The sequence below is a fragment of the Phyllobates terribilis genome, unplaced genomic scaffold (genome assembly GCF_046119375.1).
Source record: "Phyllobates terribilis strain yellow unplaced genomic scaffold, ASM4611937v1 Scaffold_3__8_contigs__length_932513732, whole genome shotgun sequence".
Classification (NCBI taxonomy): Eukaryota; Metazoa; Chordata; class Amphibia; order Anura; family Dendrobatidae; genus Phyllobates; species Phyllobates terribilis.
The window spans coordinates 730,039,564-730,059,524 of NW_027362763.1; the positions used below are offsets into that span (position 1 = coordinate 730,039,564).

At 40.9% G+C, this 19,961-nt stretch overlaps 1 protein-coding gene across 1 annotated transcript in view; it reads left to right on the forward strand.

Annotated features, from left to right (window-relative positions):
* GTF2A1L (general transcription factor IIA subunit 1 like) overlaps positions 1-19,254 on the forward strand; it is an 80,623-nt gene extending 61,369 nt beyond the window's left edge. Inside the window, exons 5-9 of the mRNA XM_073672094.1 lie at positions 4,703-4,796; positions 7,351-7,943; positions 12,055-12,288; positions 14,702-14,791; positions 17,862-19,254. Coding sequence (XP_073528195.1) covers positions 4,703-4,796; positions 7,351-7,943; positions 12,055-12,288; positions 14,702-14,791; positions 17,862-17,969 — 1,119 coding nt within the window. The 3' untranslated portion in view covers positions 17,970-19,254. The remainder of the gene's footprint in view (positions 1-4,702; positions 4,797-7,350; positions 7,944-12,054; positions 12,289-14,701; positions 14,792-17,861) is intronic.
* Positions 19,255-19,961: the final 707 nt, after the last annotated feature.

Below are 19,961 nucleotides of genomic sequence, written 5' to 3' on the forward strand. Positions count from 1 at the left end.
AGGATGTAATAGTACATGATACGTCGGGGACATGCATATGGAGCACGCTCACTAGCTGAGCCAGCACCATAGATGGCATCTACCTGTAACAGCAGCTACCAAAGCGAGCTGAGATTATTGCTATTTAACCGTTAAAATGCAGCTGTTAATTAGTTTTTGATTGTCGGTGCATGTGTGTTTTGTCATGGATACCAGAGCCACTATGTCCTGAAATGTAGTATGTAGAACAAGCAATAGACTAAAAAAAATACTAAAACATAAGAAAAAATAAATACACTACCATTCAAAAGTTTGGGGTCACCCAGACAATTTTGTGTTTTCCATGAAAATTCATACTTATATTTATCAAATGTGTTGCAAAATGAATAGAAAATATAGTCCAGACATTGACAAGGTTAGAAATAATGATTCTTATTTGAAAGAATAATTTTCTCCTTCAAACTTTGCTTTCGTCAAAGAATGTTCCCTTTACAGCAATTCCAGCATTGCAGACCTTTGGCATTCTAGCTGTTAATTTGCTGAGGTAATCTTGAGAACTTTCCCCCCATGCTTCCTGAAGCCCCTCCCACAAGTTGGATTGGCTTGATGGGCACTTTTTGCGTACCATACGGTCAAGCTGCTCCCACAACAGCTCAATGGGGTTGAGATCTGGTAACTGCACTGGCCACTCCATTACAGATAGAATACCAGCTGTCTGCTTCTTCCCTAAATAGTTCATGCATAATTTGGAGGTGTGCTTTGGGTCATTGTCCTGTTGTAGGATGAAATTGGCTCCAATCAAGCGCTGTCCACAGGGTATGGCATGGCGTTACAAAATGGAGTGACAGCTATCCTTATTCAAAATCCCATTTACCTTGTACAAATCTCCCACTTTACCAGCACCAAAGCAACCCCAGATCATCACATTACCTCCACCATGTTTGACAGATGGCGTCAGGGACTCTTCCAGCATCTTTTCAGTTTTTTTGCGTCTCACAAATGTTCTTCTGTGTGATCCAAACACCTCAAACTTTGATTCATCTGTCCATTGTCTGTGTTCTTTTGCCCATATTAATCTTTTCCTTTTATTAGCCAGTCTCAGATATGGCTTTTTCTTTGCCACTTTGCCCTAAAGGCCAGCATCCTGGAGTCACCTCTTCACTGTAGATGTTGACACTGGCGTTTTGAGTGTACTATTTAATGAAGCTGCCAGTTGAGGAGCTGTGAGACGTCGATTTCTCAAACTAGAGACTCTAATGTACTTGTCTTGTTGCTCAGTTGTGCAGCGGGGCCTCCCACTTCTTTTTCTACTCTGGTTAGAGCCTGTTTGTGCTCTCCTCTGAAGGGAATAGTACACACTGTTGTAGGAAATCTTCAGTTTCTTGGCAAGTTCTCACATGGAAAAGCCTTCATTTCTAAAAACAAGAATAGACTGTCGAGTTTCACATGAAAGTTCTCTTTTTCTGGCCATTTTGAGAGTTTCATAGAGCAAATAAATGTAATGCTCCAGATTCTCAACTAGCGCAAAGGAAGGTCAATTTTATAGCTTTTCAAATCAGCCAAACCATTTTCAGCTGGGCTAACATACTTGTGCAAGGGTTTTCTAGGGTTTTCTAAACATCCATTAGCCTTCTTACACAGTTAGCAAACACAATGTACCATTAAAACACTGGAGTGGTGGTTGTTGGAAATGGGCCTCTATACACCTATGTAGATATTGCAATAAAAACAAGACGTTTGCAGCTAGAATAGTCATTTACCACATTAACAGTGTATAGAGTGTATTTCTGATTCATCTAATGTTAGCTTCATTGAAAAAAAAGTGCTTTTCTTTCAAAAATAATGAAATTTCTAAATGACCCCAAACTTTTGAACGGTAGTGTATATATAATTTGGTAACTCCTTGCTTTTTCCTCTTTTAAAAAGCAAAAAAACATATTTGGTATTGCTGCATCCGTGAAAGTCCAGTTTATCAAAATATAAAATGAATTAACTTGTTTGTTAACCGCTGTAAAGAGTTAAGAAGTTGAAACACCAGAATTGCAGTTTCAGTCGCTACACCTCCCTAAAAACGCAATAAAAAGCAATCAAAGCGACAAGTTTCCTAAGTTATTTCAATAGAGCACTTCGGCTCATCACGCAAAAAGGAAACCCTCATGCCGGTCCATCATGGACAAAAATAGTTATGAGTCTCAGAAAATGCCTACAAATTGTTATTTTTATTTTTTTAATTAAAGGGAATGTGTCTCCCCCTGGGCAATATCGGACCTCTACTATGGGCATACAGATGATAGAAAAGTAAATCTATACTTACCTGTATGGCCCATAGCAGAGGTCTGATTGCGGGGGAGGGGGGGGGGGAATATGGTAATTTAGCACAGAGGTGGCGATTTAGGGGAATAGTAAGCAGATAAGAGGGATTTGCTTGGCGTCCCCCGGATGCCAAGCCTCTGGAAAACAGACCTCTGCTATGGGCCATACAGGTAAGTATATATTTACTTTACTATACCCTGTATGGCCATAGTAGAGGTCTGATATCGCCCGGGGGGGGGGGGGGGGGTGACAGATTCCCTTTAACAGATTTGAAAAAAAAATTTCACTATTCAAAAAAAAAAAAACTTATATGGGTTTGGTATTGCCATATTCGCAATAACCTGAACAATTACATTGCCAGGTCCTGTTTTACTGCAAAATGAACACAATAAAAAAAAAACCCGAAAAGCAATAGTTTTTTTTTCCCATTTAGTAAAATGAATGGTGTCATGAAAAGCTGTAACTTGTCCAGCAAAAATACAAGCCCACAAACAGCCATATCAGCAGAAAATTAAAAAGTTATGGCTGCTTGAAGAAGGGGAATTAAAAAACCTAAAAGCAAAAATTAAAGTTCACTACGACAGGAAGGGATTTAAAAAAAAAAAAAAAAAAAGTTGTTTTGTAATATATTTTTAAAAAACTTTTGACAGGTCTTAAAGCTGATGGACTGCTGCTCTCCATAGAGTGAAGACGGGCTCCATATACTTTATATTGGGCCGCTTTTGGTGTTAGAGAAGAGCAGATTCAGCTGTGCCTTCATGTTAATTATCCATGTGGATCTCTGCACCCTGACCCCCCACTGATCAAAAGCCTCTGACATGTCTTGGTTTTTTTTTCTATATCAGAAGTGCTTTTACACTTTCTCCAGCTGTGTATCTGTCTCTGAGCATGATCTATTACAATGTAGATGACAGCCTTCTCTACTGAAAAAATTACAACTAGAAAGACCTTTGGAACCATTTAAAAGTGTGAATTATGGCTTGGCTATGAAAGGGTTAACATCTTTAGCACTCCCCCGGTCATTCTTCCTCTCTATGTACATCAGCCAGCTCTGACATAAATAATCCTTTTGAGGCTCGACTTATTGGCACAGAGCTATAGAGATTTTAAGCTTTTACTTTCAGAGCGCTCTTTGGATAAAGTGTGAAATGACAGCGATTTAGTGGTATATAAGCAGGTGATTGATAAAAGCGTGCCGGAGAGCCGCTGCCATATTATATCCATTTGTAATGTGCACCGTAAACCTATCTATGCTTGAAGAACATTTCATCCGAAACACCCCAAAAAAATCACCTGTAAATCTTTCAGTCAAGTTATAAGCTTCCAAACCTGCCTAGTTATGGAGTAATTCAGGATATGCAGGATTTATCGCTGATTTGCCAAGCGGGATATTAGGAAATCGGTCTGGGAACCCCTGTGGGAGAGGCTGAGCTTCTTTTCTGTCGAGAGTCTGTTTTTTTTGTGCTCAGTTTGCTGTTAGATGACCTCACAAACCTTAGATTAATCCGTCATACCGGTCATGGCTCTGTTTAAAGGGTTATTCCAAACATAAGTTTTCCCCAGCCCTGTGTATAAGGTAGTAACTTAAGAACTTAGGAATAACATGGCCAAGTCATATGCTATTATTTTCACATTCTGAGTTGAGCAAAAAGACTTGCAGGACTTCTGACCATAGCAGTACGAGCCTCTTCCTACCTGCGGCAGCCCTGGTGCGTCTTCTGATTACTAAACCTAGTCTGATTATTAAACCTAGGGTCAACTATGAACATTCACAAAGGCTTATGCATTTCAGGTTAGCAACCCAGCTATGAATAAGGGATGATAACCCGAAAGGCGTAAGCTCATGGATTCATATTTCTTTTGTTAATATTTTAGTACACCTCCTAGTATGTTTTTTTTCAATTCCATAATAAAAGAAGTCCTCTTTTAAACCTCTTTTTTTTTTTCCTTGGTGCTGCAGCGGAGTCCTCTTCGACCCTTTTCAACCATTTGCGCAACAAAAGTAAAGTTATTTTACAGTGTTTTTTTTTTTTTTTTTCTTCCATGTGTGTTGGGGACAGGACCACTGAACAGAATCAGTCTGCTTCCCCCATCTAGCAGCTTACAGTGTAGTCATTTCTTACTTCCCCTGCAGGAGTCTTCTCAGCTGCATTGCCATGCTATTACAGAGGCTCTGCTTCTTTCCTGGTGATGAGCAGTCTAATGGGCTATTTATTTTGGCTGCAGTGATCAGAGAATAACTATGCCGATACCTGGAGAGAGCATGTGTATCCACTAGTACAGAGCCAAATAGTTGGACATTCACGTTGCTCTACACTGTGAACACCAGATGGCGCTATACTTTGTAAATAAATTTCATATTTAATGGTGTGGCAAACCTTTTAATCCTACATTGCAATATTTTTTTCAGAGCTCAACTGGATCCAGTGGAACCTTCACTTTGCCGCCTGGCCTGACATATCCCATTCACTTACCAGCTGGGATGACGGTACAGACAGCGTCAGGTTAGTTTGGAAATGGTAGTTTTATTTCATGCTTGTACCAATACCATTCATTTAAGATATTACTACTATTTACTAGGAAAAGATATTGTGCATTATTAATAACAGAATTGATCTATCTGGGAGTATTTTCACTTTTGTCAGTTGCATTGACTTATTAATGTTTTCTGTATTCCAGTCATTGCCTTACCTATCCTATGGTGTCGCTCTTCTGGTATTCCTACTGGAAATGTATGAATATATGATGGCTGGGTGCCCGTATGCTGAGATCCCCACCAATCTTGAGAACAGGGGTTGCTAAATTCCCTTTGTGAATGGAGCAGTAGTGAGCATGTGTGATTACCGCTCTATTCGCCTCTGCAGAACTAATGACTCAATCGCAAGAGCCGGTCCCAAAAAAAAATGAATTGACAGATCTGTCACTTACAGATTCCCAGTTAAAAAGAATCAGTCAGCTGGTGTTTGCTATATGATCTAAGAGCAACAAACCCTGATTCCAGTGATGTGTCACTTACTAGACTGTGTGTTGCTGTTTAACTAAAATCAGTGTTTTATCAGCAGCAGATTATCACTAGAGGACTAGGTGCCTTGTGCCTAACAGGGCTGTGGAGTCAGTAAGCCAAACCTCCGACTCCTCAATTTCCATGACTCGGACTCCACGACTCAGACTCCGACTCCCTCATACACGGCTCATGTTTAAGTGATAAATTTACTGTAGCACAGGTTCATCTCAGCTAAAAGTCTGGACCCTTAGATCAGGAATAGGACAGACATTTATAGGTCATTTTATATCTTTCCCAAATTTTTATGAAAAAATATTCCCCACAAACTGCATTGAACTACTGTACCCAATTTATTATATATTTTCGGAGTCTGTCCATTTTATTCCGACTCCACTAAAATGGGCTCCCACTCCAGAGCTCTTGTGCCAAGTTGTCCTTCTCTGTGTAACCCCACCCCCACCACTGATAACAACTTTCTCTCAATATATAATGTACAAAGAAAACTGCCAATCAGTGGTGTGGGCGGGGTAATACAGGGATCAGCATTCTGAGTGGAGCAGCTCAGCATTCTGAGCACTGCTAGATCTGCAGCAGAGAAAACAAGGATTGTATCAAAATAAAAGCAAGCAGCCCAGTAAGTTATACATGACTGAAATCAGGGACTCAGTCCCTACATCATGCTGACTCTTGGATTACAAGATTCCTTTTTTTTTACTCATTCTGCAGCCATCAATAAATAGTGCAACACAGGTTGGAGAAGGCACACTGTGCCATTTTGTTAATGAAAACTTTTATTGGAAACAGCTTTTTGAGCCTGAAAAGTAAATAACTGAATGAGTAGCTCCAGTCTGGGTGACCCGGGACACTGGAAACCGAAGGTGTTGTAAAATAAGTTCAGAGTTGCCCTGAAGGAGGTGCTCTGCTCCTGCTCCAACAATTGAAATTAGAGGACTCTCCAATCCTAGCCATTTTGCCTTTCAATCATACCATTCAAGAGTAACTGCAGCCTCATTAAGGCCGACGTCTCGTATCAATCAGGTCACTAGCTTTCCAAGTTACATGATCTGGGACTCTGGGAGATATATAGATAACAACTGGGACATAGAAAAGACAATAAGCCGCTATCAGGGTAACATTTAGTTTGCACCATAAGGACACAGCAGATAGTACATAGTATAGTATGTTACTACACCCCTTTATAGGATTACACCGTTCCTCATCTTCTTAAATGGTGTAATACTCTTAGCTAGGTTACCGGCCACCTCTTCAATGTATCAGAGGAGGCCGGCTTCCTAGGCATTGAGTGCAACGCTTGCAAGCCATGCTCTGAAGCTGGCATGGATCACTGGATCCAGCCAGATTCGGTGTCCCTACGTCCCTCTGATGCTCCAGAGGAAAAACTGCCTTTGCTAGCAGAATTAGAGAGTGCACAGTTGGGCACAGAGGCGCAACTATGCTGCCAAGGGGAACGATCTATCTTCAGGGCCCCCACCATCCCGAGAAAACAAAAATTCCTGGAGGCAGAGGAATGGTGAGCTCCTGAAGAAAAGCAATAGCATACAATAATGCTTGTTTATTTCAAGGTAAATCCAGTGGAAAATCAATAATCATAATCTAATTTCAAAGGGGCATTACACTTAATGCTGGGTTCACACCATCATCTCCTCTCCGCTCCGCACTCCATCAGGGGCTGTCATTGGAATTTCAAATAACTGTTTTTAGGCATTTCCTGACTCGTCAGTGAAGCAATATTTCAGTTTAGACCCAATTTGACCTCCTTTTTACCCATATTATTAGACATTTAGCATATTCGACATCGGTATTGTGTCCATCAAAAACTTGGACGATGGTGAACAATGCTGGATAGGTGGTCAGAGTCCAAAGTTTGATTTAAAACTTAATTTTCCTCATTCAAGTCAATGCATATATTGAGGAACGCCTGCTGAGCAGGGAGGAGAACATGGCATGAGCCCAAACTAAGCCACAACTCCGTCCTAAATAACAAGTGTATGGGTAAAACTTGTGTATGAGATCTTTCCTGTTTTCTGTTTTAGGGCAGCTTTATAAAGTGACGGTGCCAGTGATGGTGACTCAGGCTCCTGGAGCGCCCAGGGTTCTCCAGCAGCCGGTTCAGCAGTATTTTCATAATCTAGCTCAGCCACCCCGACCGACCCCGAGTAGCCAGTTTGGTGGAAATGTCCAAGTAGGACAAAATTGGTCGCAGCAGGTGCCACAAGTCAACCGGCCTTACGAAGCTGTAAATGGATGTGAGTCAGAAAGGCCGCTGGATAGTAATTTTGGGAATGCTAATGGAGAGACATTTATTCAGCAGGTTGTTGATATGCAGAACCAGCAAGTTGCAAGTAATGTGCTTAATCAGCCATTGAATGACTTAAAACAAAATAATTTTAATGATATGCCACCACCGCTGTTTAGTCCAAAGCAGACTGAATTAACCTTGGCTGATAACGCGGAAGCTCTGAATAACTTAAACATGGCTCAGACGGTCCAAGGACAAGAAGACTATTCGAGCCTATTGAAATCGCCGGGCGTTGATAGCGTGGTTGACCTGCTATTGCTGGGCGATGACGAAGATGAGAATAAAAATATACCGCTACCTAACAACGACGTAAATATTGTAGATAAGGTAAGATGGTGATTGTAGAGGGTTTCAGATCTATGTGTAACCTTCAACCTGGGTTTATAGGTTGGTGAAGTTTGGCTCCATGATAAAGTGCACATCCACATTACAGTCCGTGTGAGCTTTGTGTGAACATAGAGATCAGTAAATGTAGACTGGTGTGATTGTACATGGTGCCCCTATACATTTTGGGAGGACATGCAGATGCCATACTCCTAAGTATGGACTGTGCTGTGTAGCAGAGATAGATTCAGAGAGTACTTCTCTAATAAATATGCAACACGTCATGTAAGATCTGTGGAATGAGCTGCTTGCTTTTGGACCACGCACTAATTTTAAGGCTACATTTTCCCCATGAAGAATCTGTCCATCACTTATATCTTCTGTGCTATGTAAGTGCTCCATACTATGCAGATTAGCCCGCTCCACAGATTCCCCTTCTTTGAAGTTGGGTTTCATTAAAAAATGTTGACCCGTTTGCCTTCTATAGCCTCTGTGTTGCACTGTCTGTTGCTGGCTAGAGAAGGAGTTAAAGAAGTTGTCCACTACTAAGACAACCCCTTCTCATACCCCATGATTGGCGCCGATAAAATAAAAAAAAAGCTTATACTCCCCTCCCGTGCTGGTGCTGTTCCCGCTTGTCGGCACCTGCGTTCCCGGGGCTCTCTTGCGTTTATGACATGTGACGCTGGTGTCACTCTCCCTGTCTTTGGACAAATTGAACACTAAAGGGGTATTCCCATCTCCAAGATCCTATCCCAATATGTAGTAGGTGTAATAATAATATAAGCAAATTCCTCCAATTAGAAATGTAGTTTAGTTTTTCTGATTCGCTATGTCTCTTTCCTCATGTGCAGGCATTGCAGGACCTTAGGTATCCATGCTTACAACCACTGATATAGTGACAGTTAGTTAGCTAGCTGCTAGTGGATACCTAAGGTTCTGCAATGCCTGCACATGAGGAAAGACATAGCGAATCAGAAGAACTATACTACATTTCTAATGTAGGTATTTGCTAATATTATTATTACACCTACTACATATTGGAATAGGATCTTGATGATGGAAATACCCCTTTAAGGAGAAGTCATAGCAGCCGCAGCCCGGATTTCCTGTTAATGTTAGTTTCGTATGAAGGCGGAGACGGTGACGCCAGCGCTGATTAGGCGCTTGGCTCATGTGTTATAAGTGTCATAGCAACTGCTCGAGAGCCCCGGGAACACAAGTGCAGACACCGCTGGAACGGCGCTAGCACGGGAGGGGAGTATAAACTTTTTTTATTTTATCGGCGCCAAACATTTAGATTAAGAAGGGGTTGTCCTAGTAGTAGTAGTAGTAGTAGTAGTAGTAGTAGTAGTAGTAGTAGACAACTCCTTTAACTGTCAATTGGTCAGTGAGCCTTCTATGATGGTCTTGCAGGGAGATTGTTTCTCTTATCTGTCTTTTTCTGAGCTCCTCTCAGCGGATTTATTACCACAGACCACATCAAAGTTGAATGTGCAGCGATACAGAGAGCTAAGTCAGCTCCTGCCAAATTTGTAATGAAACCCAATAGCAAAAATTATTTTTCTTTTCCTCCAAATACATATATTTAAGTAAAAAAAAAAGTTTCCAAAAATGGACAACCCTTTAATGTGGCTGTATTACAGACTGGTGGGCATTATGGGTCTATGTGAGGCATAACCATCCCCTGAATCAGGACATTAGTCTACGTAACGCCATCATAAAATATAAAGGAATTAGTGTTACCAACCACTCCTAACCCCATGGCTCAGTGCTTCCAATCCATTGCCAGCAAAGGCCACAAGTGTCTGTCCGTTCAGTCACCTGGCCAGTGATTGGCTGCACAATATCCCATCCCATTCATCAATCATCAGATGACTAAATGGAGGTGGCATCATCACCTCTGGTCTCTGCAGAGATCACAGAAGGTGCAGGGGTTCACAGTGGCAAGTAAAACGTTTTTTTAATCCTTTCTTTCTGGCATGTTTTGAAAAATCCCTTGAAATCCTCTTTAAAATAGTTTTATAGGGGAGTGAATGGTGCGACCACTGAGACCCCTCGGCAATCCTAAGAACAAGAGTCCTCTTCTTAGCGCAGAGCTGGCTATGAAGGCTCATGCAGCCAAATAAGATTTGGCACCGGGGTGTCTACCTTAGGACACGTTCACACGGCCATGTTTTTGGTCCATGTTCGGGGTCGGAGGGATGCAATTTTCTGATGTTCTTGTGTAGTGAAATAAGTCGTGTGAACGCATCTTCGAGCACTTTCTATCATCATCACACAAGGTTTATTATTCACAGCTTATTTCATCGTTCGAGCCCTAATACAATATTTAGGCTCCGCGTCTTTAGTATTTTTCTGCACCAGACCTTCCCGCACTTTGCTGATATTTCTGCTCTGAGATCTGTGTTTTTGGCGATGCAGACTTAAACTCAAGCTGACAACTCTCCATGTAAATTGGTTTTTAGAAGCTTTTGAGAAATGAGTCTGTAAAAATATATTGATTTTATTTTGTTTGCCTTTTTGCGGATCTGCACGTGTCCTCACGGACTCTTTATTTTCAGCGTTTGCAGTTTGTTGGTTTGAGAATAGTAAGATAGTAAGATGGAATAGTAAGATGTCCCAGCGGCCGTAAAAAGGCCCATTAATGGGGCACATGGATTAAATCTGTAAGGATTGCCGTCTCGCAGCCTGATCTGTTTTCGAATCTTTCTCTTCATAGCGCAAAATATTTCATTTGAGGCAATAAGAGACCGTGTAAAGTTTCACTATATACGGAGAGGTTTTAAATGTCCAATTCTCTGATTTTTCAGCTTATTAAAATATCTGTACTTACTATAAAGTACCTATTAAGGTGTAGGACCTTTTTGTACCTTACATTTTTTTTTTCTGAAACTGTTGAAAGGTTTGTTCAGGTTTTTTTTTCACCTGCCTTAATGCAGGGAATGTGATATACTTTCACTAACTAGCAATACTAAGCTTTAATGGGGGTGACCAGGCATGGGACAGATAAATTGTGACAGCATGCGGTGTGCTCACTATCACAATTCCCCAGTATTACTCGTGCAAGCAGAGGGTCATGTGAACACTTGTATGTGCGTCATGTGCGACTAGACACTTTCTGCTTCTCTCAATAGAAGTGAGTTGAGAAAAGTCAAGTGAGACTAGTTGGCACATGCAAACCGTATACATGCAGTCACGTGGCACCACGAATACACACACTGTCACGATTCAGCATTCTACAGTCACATAGTGACTGCAGACTTTTTTGTTCCAAGCCTGAACAACCCCTTTTAAAGATAATCTGTCAGCAGGATTTCACACCCCAAACTATCTCTTTCAAAGACAAGTCCAGCTGTACCTTTAGATGGCCAGTCCATTCTTCTGTTACAGAGGAATCATCATTTGTATTGATATGCAAATGAGAGTGTAGACCTGAAGCCTCTGTCACTCCAGCTCTATTCCCCTCTCTTCTAGTGGTCGACTGATGGCCCCTTTGCCTGAAATCACACAGCATAGAGACTGTCAGTCAACCAGGAGGAGGCGGGGAATAGAGCTGGAGTGACAGAGGCTTCAGATCTACCATAGCTCTTTAGTCTCATTTTTATATCAATTCGAACACTGACTTCTCAGTAACGGAGGAACAGACTGACCATGTAAAGGTATTGCTGATTTTGTCTTTGAAAGAGTTACCTGTGCATATAAATAGTCTGAGGGGGAAATCTTGCTGACAGATTCCCTTTAACTGTCCGTTAGTGATGACACCCCGTCCACACACCACATGGCTGTAGTCACTCATTCCTGCTGCTGCTGCTTTGCTCTGTTGTGCTATGATGTCACATTCATATTGTTCATGTGTTATGTGACTTTGTCAGCCAATCATGACAGAGCGCTGTGACAGTGTGTACATAGATCTGTCCCATGATTGGCTATCCTAGCGATGTGGCATGCAGTCTCTTGTCACCACCTGGCGCATCAGTGACTGAGGAAGCAGAATCTCCCCGGTGGTGTGAACGGTGTTACAGATTAGATGTGATTTACTATACAGTAATGCCACAATTAATATTTAAATGTAATCTGCTGTAGTGGTGGTTTTTATTTTTGTTTTTTATAGCTCTCTACTGAAGCAAATCAGATGGCTCCAAATGACAATGAAATAATTCAAGTTGATGGCACAGGAGATACATCATCCGATGAGGAGTTAGGAACGGTGAGAGATGTTGATGAGTTCCTGGGTATTATTGACACTGAAGATCTGAAGGCGCTGGAAGACGATGATTCTGGATCAAACGATTCCACCAGTAATAGCAGCGATGATGAGGATCCGGAGATTGATGTGATTGAGGAGGTATGGCGCGTGATACCTCACCGTATGTTACACTTGGATTGCTATGCGCTGCTCGTAAATCTCACCTACAGATTATACTCTAATGCCGCTAGGCTGCTTGTGTGTCTACAGCTACATACATTTGCCAAAGAGCACATGTACAGTAAGTATAACTGCAGGATCAGATTACACACAGGGTTTATTTTTAAGCTTGAAATCATGGAGACCATAAGTCTGCACAGGAGCTGTAAACACAAATGTATAGAATGACATAATTTAATTGAGGCTTTTTGCATTGTTGCTTCACTTTTATTTATTCTAGATGAAGGTCAGGTGTGTACATGAGGAATAACATTACTTCCTTCTATTATGTGACTCATATCCTGGGTTTTCATCAGTTTTCACTATGCATGCATCTTACTGAATTGCCTTTTCTTGAACTACTGGATGGAGACTAGTTGCTATGATGTATCCCATACACACCGCACACATAAATTATGAATTCCTGCTCTCATGTATAGTACTCAGACAGAAGCAGCAGCCTGGAGGATGTTTTACTGTAGTACTGACCAGTGTATCTGTGAATCCAGCATTGGGGTGGGTTAAAACACTTACTAGAAAGCAACAACAATATCTCTGTGCAACTGTCTTACTCCAGCCAACTCTTCTCCTACCTCCAGCTCTCTCCTTTCCATGGAAATCCGCTTTTGAATTGATATTTAAATGAGGCTGAAGAGCTATGGTAGATCTGAAGCCTCTGTCACTCCAGCTCTATTCCCCGTCCAGTGCCACATCCTCCTGCTTGACTGACGGCTCCTTTGCTTGATGTCACACAGCATAGAGGCTGCCAGGAGTAGACGGCACTTGTCAAGGAATAGAGCTGGAGTGACAGAGGCTTCAGATCTACAAATAGCTTTTCAGCCTCATTTGCATATCAAATCAAACGCTGATTTCTCACTAACAGAGGAATGGACTGGCCATGTAAAGGTATATTGTTGGGCTTGACTTGAAAGAGAGCTACATGCACACACACACACTTAGTTTGGGGGGGGGTATAATCCTGCTGACAGATTCCCTTTAAGTGGTGATGTTCATTTTTCTCTGTGAAAATGTATTGCAAAGTTTCCCATTTTCACTTGTAATATGAATTTATTAAAAAAAAGAGAAAAAAAGTTGAGTTGTAAAAATGTGGTTGCTTCCCTTAAGTTGTGCAGTTCATTTCTTACCAGTTACTCAGACTGGAGCACAGATTTTTTTATCCCAGCTGATTAACCCTTTACCTTGCATGGCAAAAAAAAATGCAGCAACTACGGTTGAAGTAAAAGCTTTGTACATTAATTTATTTTATTAGCTTATTCATCAAGTTACTTTTATGCCATTGTCAAGTTTCTTCCACATGAACAGATATATTTTTCTCCTTTTCTTACCTCTCATCATTGGTTGATGGCTTCCGAGTATTTAATTATTATTAATTATGCAGCGGCCAATTCCTCCAGTTCTTTTTCATCTATAATAAGAGCATCGGGTGCTAATGTTTAATGTGTTTTATTTTTTAATAAGCTGCTGATTTAGAGTAGCACTTTAATACCTTTCCTTTCTTTTGATTCTTTATAGCCAATTGCTGTCATTGCTAACACATCTTAAGGAATCAATTAAACTGATTGATTTTCTGCTGCTAGATAAATCTCCGTGTAATAAAGGTCCCAAATGTCCGTCTGCTGTGAATGTCTCCTGGTGGCGGCTCAGTCCTCATTCCAGGTCGGAGTCGTCACGCAGCTGAAATTATTGCCTCCATTTAATAAGACCAAAGAGTGAATTGTTTAGACGTCTGTCTAGAAGTCTCCTAAAAATGACTGAGGGGAAATATCACCTGATGCACACAAACCATTACAGTATAAATCTAATATATAAATATTTATATTAGATAAGTGTATAGTCTAATGTAAAATGTCATAGTAACTGGTAGAAAAAAATCATATATCACATAGCAAGTTTACTATTTATTTTTCATCATGAAATACAAAAGATCAACGAAACAGGAAAACAAATGCAATTTAAAGGAACCCCATACCTGGAAATCAATGATGGCACTCCAGCTTCTTGGACTCACACCTATCAGATATTTTGTTGCATATCCCAGGAATAAGCCATAAATGCCTATCGTTAAACAACCCCTTAAACATTGTCTTCAGCTTATATCGAAGCTTGCAACAATTTTTTTTTCTTGTATGGGATGATTGTGACTTTTTACCAAAAATCTTCAACACTGTGGAGCCTCTGTGTTAGTGATTTACAGTAAAAAGTGGAATATTTGTAATTTAAAGTGAGATCTGGAATTCTGCTGCTACCTCGTGTACATTACATGCAGAGCCTAAAGCTGTGAAGTTATGACTTTTTTTATATCCTTATTTTAGTTTATTTTTTTTCTCTCTAGGATCCTTTAAATTCTGGAGATGATGTGAGTGAACAAGAAGTTCCAGACCTTTTTGACACTGATAACGTTATAGTTTGTCAGTACGACAAGGTACTTAGCATAGAATTTCACAAGCTGCTTTTATTTATTTTTTTATGTCAAGTGCTGCCATTGATATTTCCCTGGGCGATGTGCCTTTCCCCCATTGGGCGATGTGCCTTTCCCCCATTGGGCGATGTGCCTTTCCCCCATTGGGCGATGTGCCTTTCCCCCATTGGGCAAGGTGCCTTTCCCCCATTGGGCAAGGTGCCTTTCCCCCATTGGGCGATGTGCCTATATATTATATTATAATATAGTGTGAATAGCACTTCATGGCTATGGAAATAGTCAAGGATATGGATTTGGGTCTGAGGTTAAGAAATCTATATAGCTGGTATCATTAGTGACTGATGTGGAAGTGCAGCTCTTGTGTCCTCTCTGTGTACAGTGCACAGATCAGCCCTGGTATTACATGTCTAATATTGTGTATGTCTCCCCTGTGCAGCTAAAACAGCTCTGGCCAGGCATGTCCTCCACAGGACCTCTGAAAATGTTCTGTACTTTCTGGCACCAAGAACGTATTATTTTTTATTTATTTATTTTTTATAGGAGTGCAGCGCCCCCTCGCCTCCTGACTTACCAATCACTAGAAGTTACGACTGTGATTGACAGTTCCAGACAGTAGCAGTGTTATGCCACTTACCTGAACTGTGCGCTCCCAATGCCGATGTGAGGTAGCTTTGCTCTGCAGTAACAGTGACCCAGACTAAAAGTGGCCAGATCAAGTGCTGCCAGTGCCCTCCAGCCATCCTGGATAGTCTCCGGGCACTGCTTACTATGAACAAGCACTGCGTGTGTTCAGCCATTGACCAGTTTTCTTGGCATTGAGCAAAAAAAAATAAATATAAAACTGTAAAAATGTGGGAAAGATATGGCCAAGTTTTAATAAGCAAATTGAAAAGTTTGTTGTTTTAACAAGCACGTTACAAATGTAACTATCTCAGAAAATGAGAATAACCCTTTAAATCCTGAAAAATGTGAGGTGCAGTTTTCGTGGATTGCACTTGCTTTTCCAGCGCATCTCTCAGATGCCCAATTAGATTGAGATCTGGAGACTTTGGAGGCGAATCATCACACAGACGCTAAGGCATCCATAATATTGTCACCAGAGTGGTTGTCCTTCTCGGGACCACTTGGTAAGTACTAACCATTGCACGTCGGCAACTCCCCACAAGATCTGGTTTCTTGAAAATGCTCTGACCCAGTCGTCTGGCCTTCTCAGCATGGCCCTTGTCATAGTCTTACTCTCACATCTTGTCACATGATAATCCGTGTTATTCATTGACCTGGTGTGCGTTATTGGTGTTACAGCAGATAGTGGAGATTATTATAGCATTGACTCTGGGATTGATTCAAAATAAAAACCAGTGACCGATCCCTTGAATGTCCCACTTATGTCCAATCTGAAGAGGTTCAACCAGTGCTGCCCAGAATCGGAGTGATGACAAAATAGCATGACTTTTTTCTTGTGCTGCTGCCACATAAAACTTCCACCAAAGTAACTTTTTTATGCTGTTTTAGATGCCTGTCCAGACTCTGTTTGTAGACATCTGTCTGAGATGGTTTAGTGAATCCTGCATTGAACAGGGGGCTGGACATGACGACCCTGGAGGTCCCCTCCAACTCAATATTCTATGATTCTGTCGTTTTACAGGGGTTCCTTTTTTGAGCTATTGCAATGATTGGGGTGTGAGCTTGGCACATTTATTAGAGAGGGGGGAGGGGGTGACACCAATAGGGTCTTATCCATTGGAGAAATTAGTCTGGGCCAGAAGTAAAGGAAATGCCCACCTATTGGGGTTGTGGAATCAATGTTTGACAGCTGCTGCAGTATCCTCAGGTTGGGAGATCCCGCCTTGTAGAACAAGTGGTAGGAGGATAGAAGTAGTATTTTGCGCTGCTGTGCCAGATTCAAGAAAATTCGGAGGACGTTGTAAAGGATTAGATCAATGCGTTTCGAAGTTGAAGCAACATCTTCATCAGGAGAACCACAATCCTGTGGGCTCCTGATGAAGAGGTTGGTTCAACTTCGAAAAGCGTTGAGAATAAACCGCATGGTCTAATCCTTTACAACATCCTCTGGATTTCTTGAATGTAGCACAGCAGCGCAGACTACTACTCCGACTTTACTACCACTTAGCACATTTATTGGACATATCTATAGGTCTCCGAACTGTCTTTTTACGCTCCTTAAGGCTTGTGTGCCCAGTTTCATTTCTTTTCCGCTGTGGGCCACCACAAAAAAAAAAATACTGCCCTTTTACATTTTTAAAGAAAACTTGACAAGTAGATTCATGTCACCTAAGTCATGGATTACCTGAATCAGATACCTTCTGCTTTATTAATGTCAGGTTTGGTTTACTCTGAAACGCTGCGGCATTTCAGAGAAGATCTACTTTGAAGATCTTCCGGGGGCTATGTATCTCGGCTGACTAGTCACCGGCAGCTTCTGTCCCCACCTTCCCTCCTAGACTGACAGGTCTTTCCTGATCTGGAACCTGTTGGTCAAGGGTAAGAGAGTGGGGAGAAATTGCCGGGTGCTGGCCTCGGACTAGTAACGCAAGGCACACAGTTCCCGTCTGGCTCTTCAGAGTATGAAATGGCGCAGTGTTTCAGAGTAAAACTTACCTGAATGTAACCAAGCAGCTGTTGTCTCATCAATGCTGGCTGTGGTTTTGGCACACAAATCCGATAACAGGTGCCATTGGGTTATACAGAAGGTATACTTCTGGGTATATTCCATAAATATGTGTCTGATGCAAGGCTCGAATGTAATGTGAACAGAGTCTTACCTGAAACATGGTTTTCTCCATTGTAAGTACACAGCTTTCTTTTCCCTTTTCGATATCCCCTGCTGCTTTTCCTTTTAGAGCGTCTTCTTGGGAGGCGAAATAAAAAATGAATATTGTATTCAGCAGCCAAATTATCTGGAGACTGTTAGGATGTTTGCTTGATGCAAGAAGCGATAAACTGAGCATCTTCACTGAATGGATTAACGCTGTTTTTTCTGCAATAACTGCTATAAACCTAGATTGCTTCCAGAGGAAATGTTCTATTATAACTTTTACTTTTTTTTCCCCAGATCCACAGAAGCAAAAATAAGTGGAAATTCTACTTAAAAGATGGAGTCATGTGCTTTGGAGGAAAAGACTATATTTTTTCAAAGGCAATCGGCGAGGCAGAATGGTGAATTTGGATGAAGTGTCCATAAAGTCTTTTTTTTTTTCTCTTTTGAAAAATCCCTTTCTGTTAAAAAAAAAAGGCATTAACCATAAATTGCTCATAGGCTTTTTTGTTTCCTGTTGTGTTTTGTTAGAGATTTTACCTGAGAGCTGCCATCCCTTATTCTTCTTTGAAATTAGCAGCAGTGTTTTTTGAAAGTGAATCTGCTTCATTTTTTTATTTAGTGCCAACATTTTTCAAAGTTGTTCATTTCTTAATAATACAAAGCTCCAAAATCCCTTATATTGCCACCAAATTTTAGTATGTACGCTGCATTCATAAATACTTAGATCTTATACCTTATGATGCTAGTGTACTTACTTTGCAGATCTAAGTCACAACAGCTGCATGATCCTATTTGAAAGCAAGAGAGTGAGAAAGCTCATCATTCATCAGTACTGGTGTTTTATATGCCAGTGTTGATAAACTGCACTGGAGTAAGATGTGCTAAAAAAAAGCATACACCTCTTAATGAATTTGGTGCATTTTTCATCTCCCGTGCGACACTATAAAAAGCGACTGGGGTACATTTCTGTCATTTACAGCACTTTTGTGGTGTAAATTCTGATGGATTTGTTAGGTGAGTTCACCCACCTCTCCCTACTTTTCCGACTTTGGGACCTTGAAAAAAATAGGATAACTACAAATTGAGGAAAAAAATAAAAATGTCATATTTCAAGTTGTTTTATGCTAGAAATCTGTAAAGCATCCGTGCAGCTTGTACTGAACAGTGTCAGATCTCAGCAGTGGAGGAGGGACACTGAGGTGCTGTCAATTAAGCTAGTTGGGCGGAGATTAAGGTTTGCTTTACAAATACACCTGGATGTATGGGCACGCACTCTATTACTGGGCTCAAACTTTCAAAAAGTATTATAATGGATTTTTATAGTAAGTTCATCAGCCTCATCAGGTCTAAAAGGTCCGAATGTATGCAGTGTGTGACAGATCAGTTTTCAATAATACATACTGTTCCTGTATTAAATGAAAAAAATAAAACCGTATGCAGTGTGTGCCCCCTAGTGGTGGCTGCAGGCAACCTAAATGTTGTTATTAAACTCTGTAACTTTACATGGGATGTGGCACTCTGTTAGAGTAAAATGGAGCAGCAGAGGCTTTATTGATATGGCATTAATCAGAACAGCAGTTTGGATTGCTGGGCTTGGAGGTGTGCATGAGGCCATACATCTGAAGAGCGTTGCTGTTATTATTTTCTTTTAAGTCAGTTTGTTGTTATAAGTTATTTATTTTCTTACCAGGGCAGAATGTATTGTGGCAGCCATGAAATATCTAGTTTCCAAGGCAAAAGACCTTATATATTTAAATATGTTCCACATTGGTTATATTGAAACCTAAGTGTATTTCTATTATAGTTTTCTAATGTGTATTAATACCTATGAGCAATAAAAAAATCAAATTGTGGAGTCCATTTTTTTTTTCTTAAAAACGAAACAAAAACTTGAGGGAATGTTGGTTTAAATAGAGTTTAAAAGGATTTTCAGTAGTGTTGAGCGAGTATGTTCTATTAACCCTTTCGCCGAGCATGCTCGGGCCGAGCTCCGAGTATTTACAGCTGCTCGGTGATGAGGTTAAATCGCTCCCGTGTGCATGATTTGCAACTGTTTGACAGCTTTATTACATGTGATGTGAGGAATGTCTATTTCTTCCACATTGCTCCCATGTAATAAAGCTGTCAAACAGTTGCAAATCATGCACACGGGAGCGATTTAACCTCATCACCGAGCAGCTGTAAATACTCGGAGCTCGGCCCGAGCGTACTCGGACAGAACATACTCGCTCAACCCTAATTTTCAGTCATTTATGGGGCACAGTGTGGGGAATTAAAAAAAAAAAATAAAATACAAAAACTGTGTACACCTCCTGGTCTGACATGCCTCCGCTGCCATTCTCTTGGCATTAACAATGTCATGTGACTGCTGCAGCCAATCGGCAGTCGCTGAGA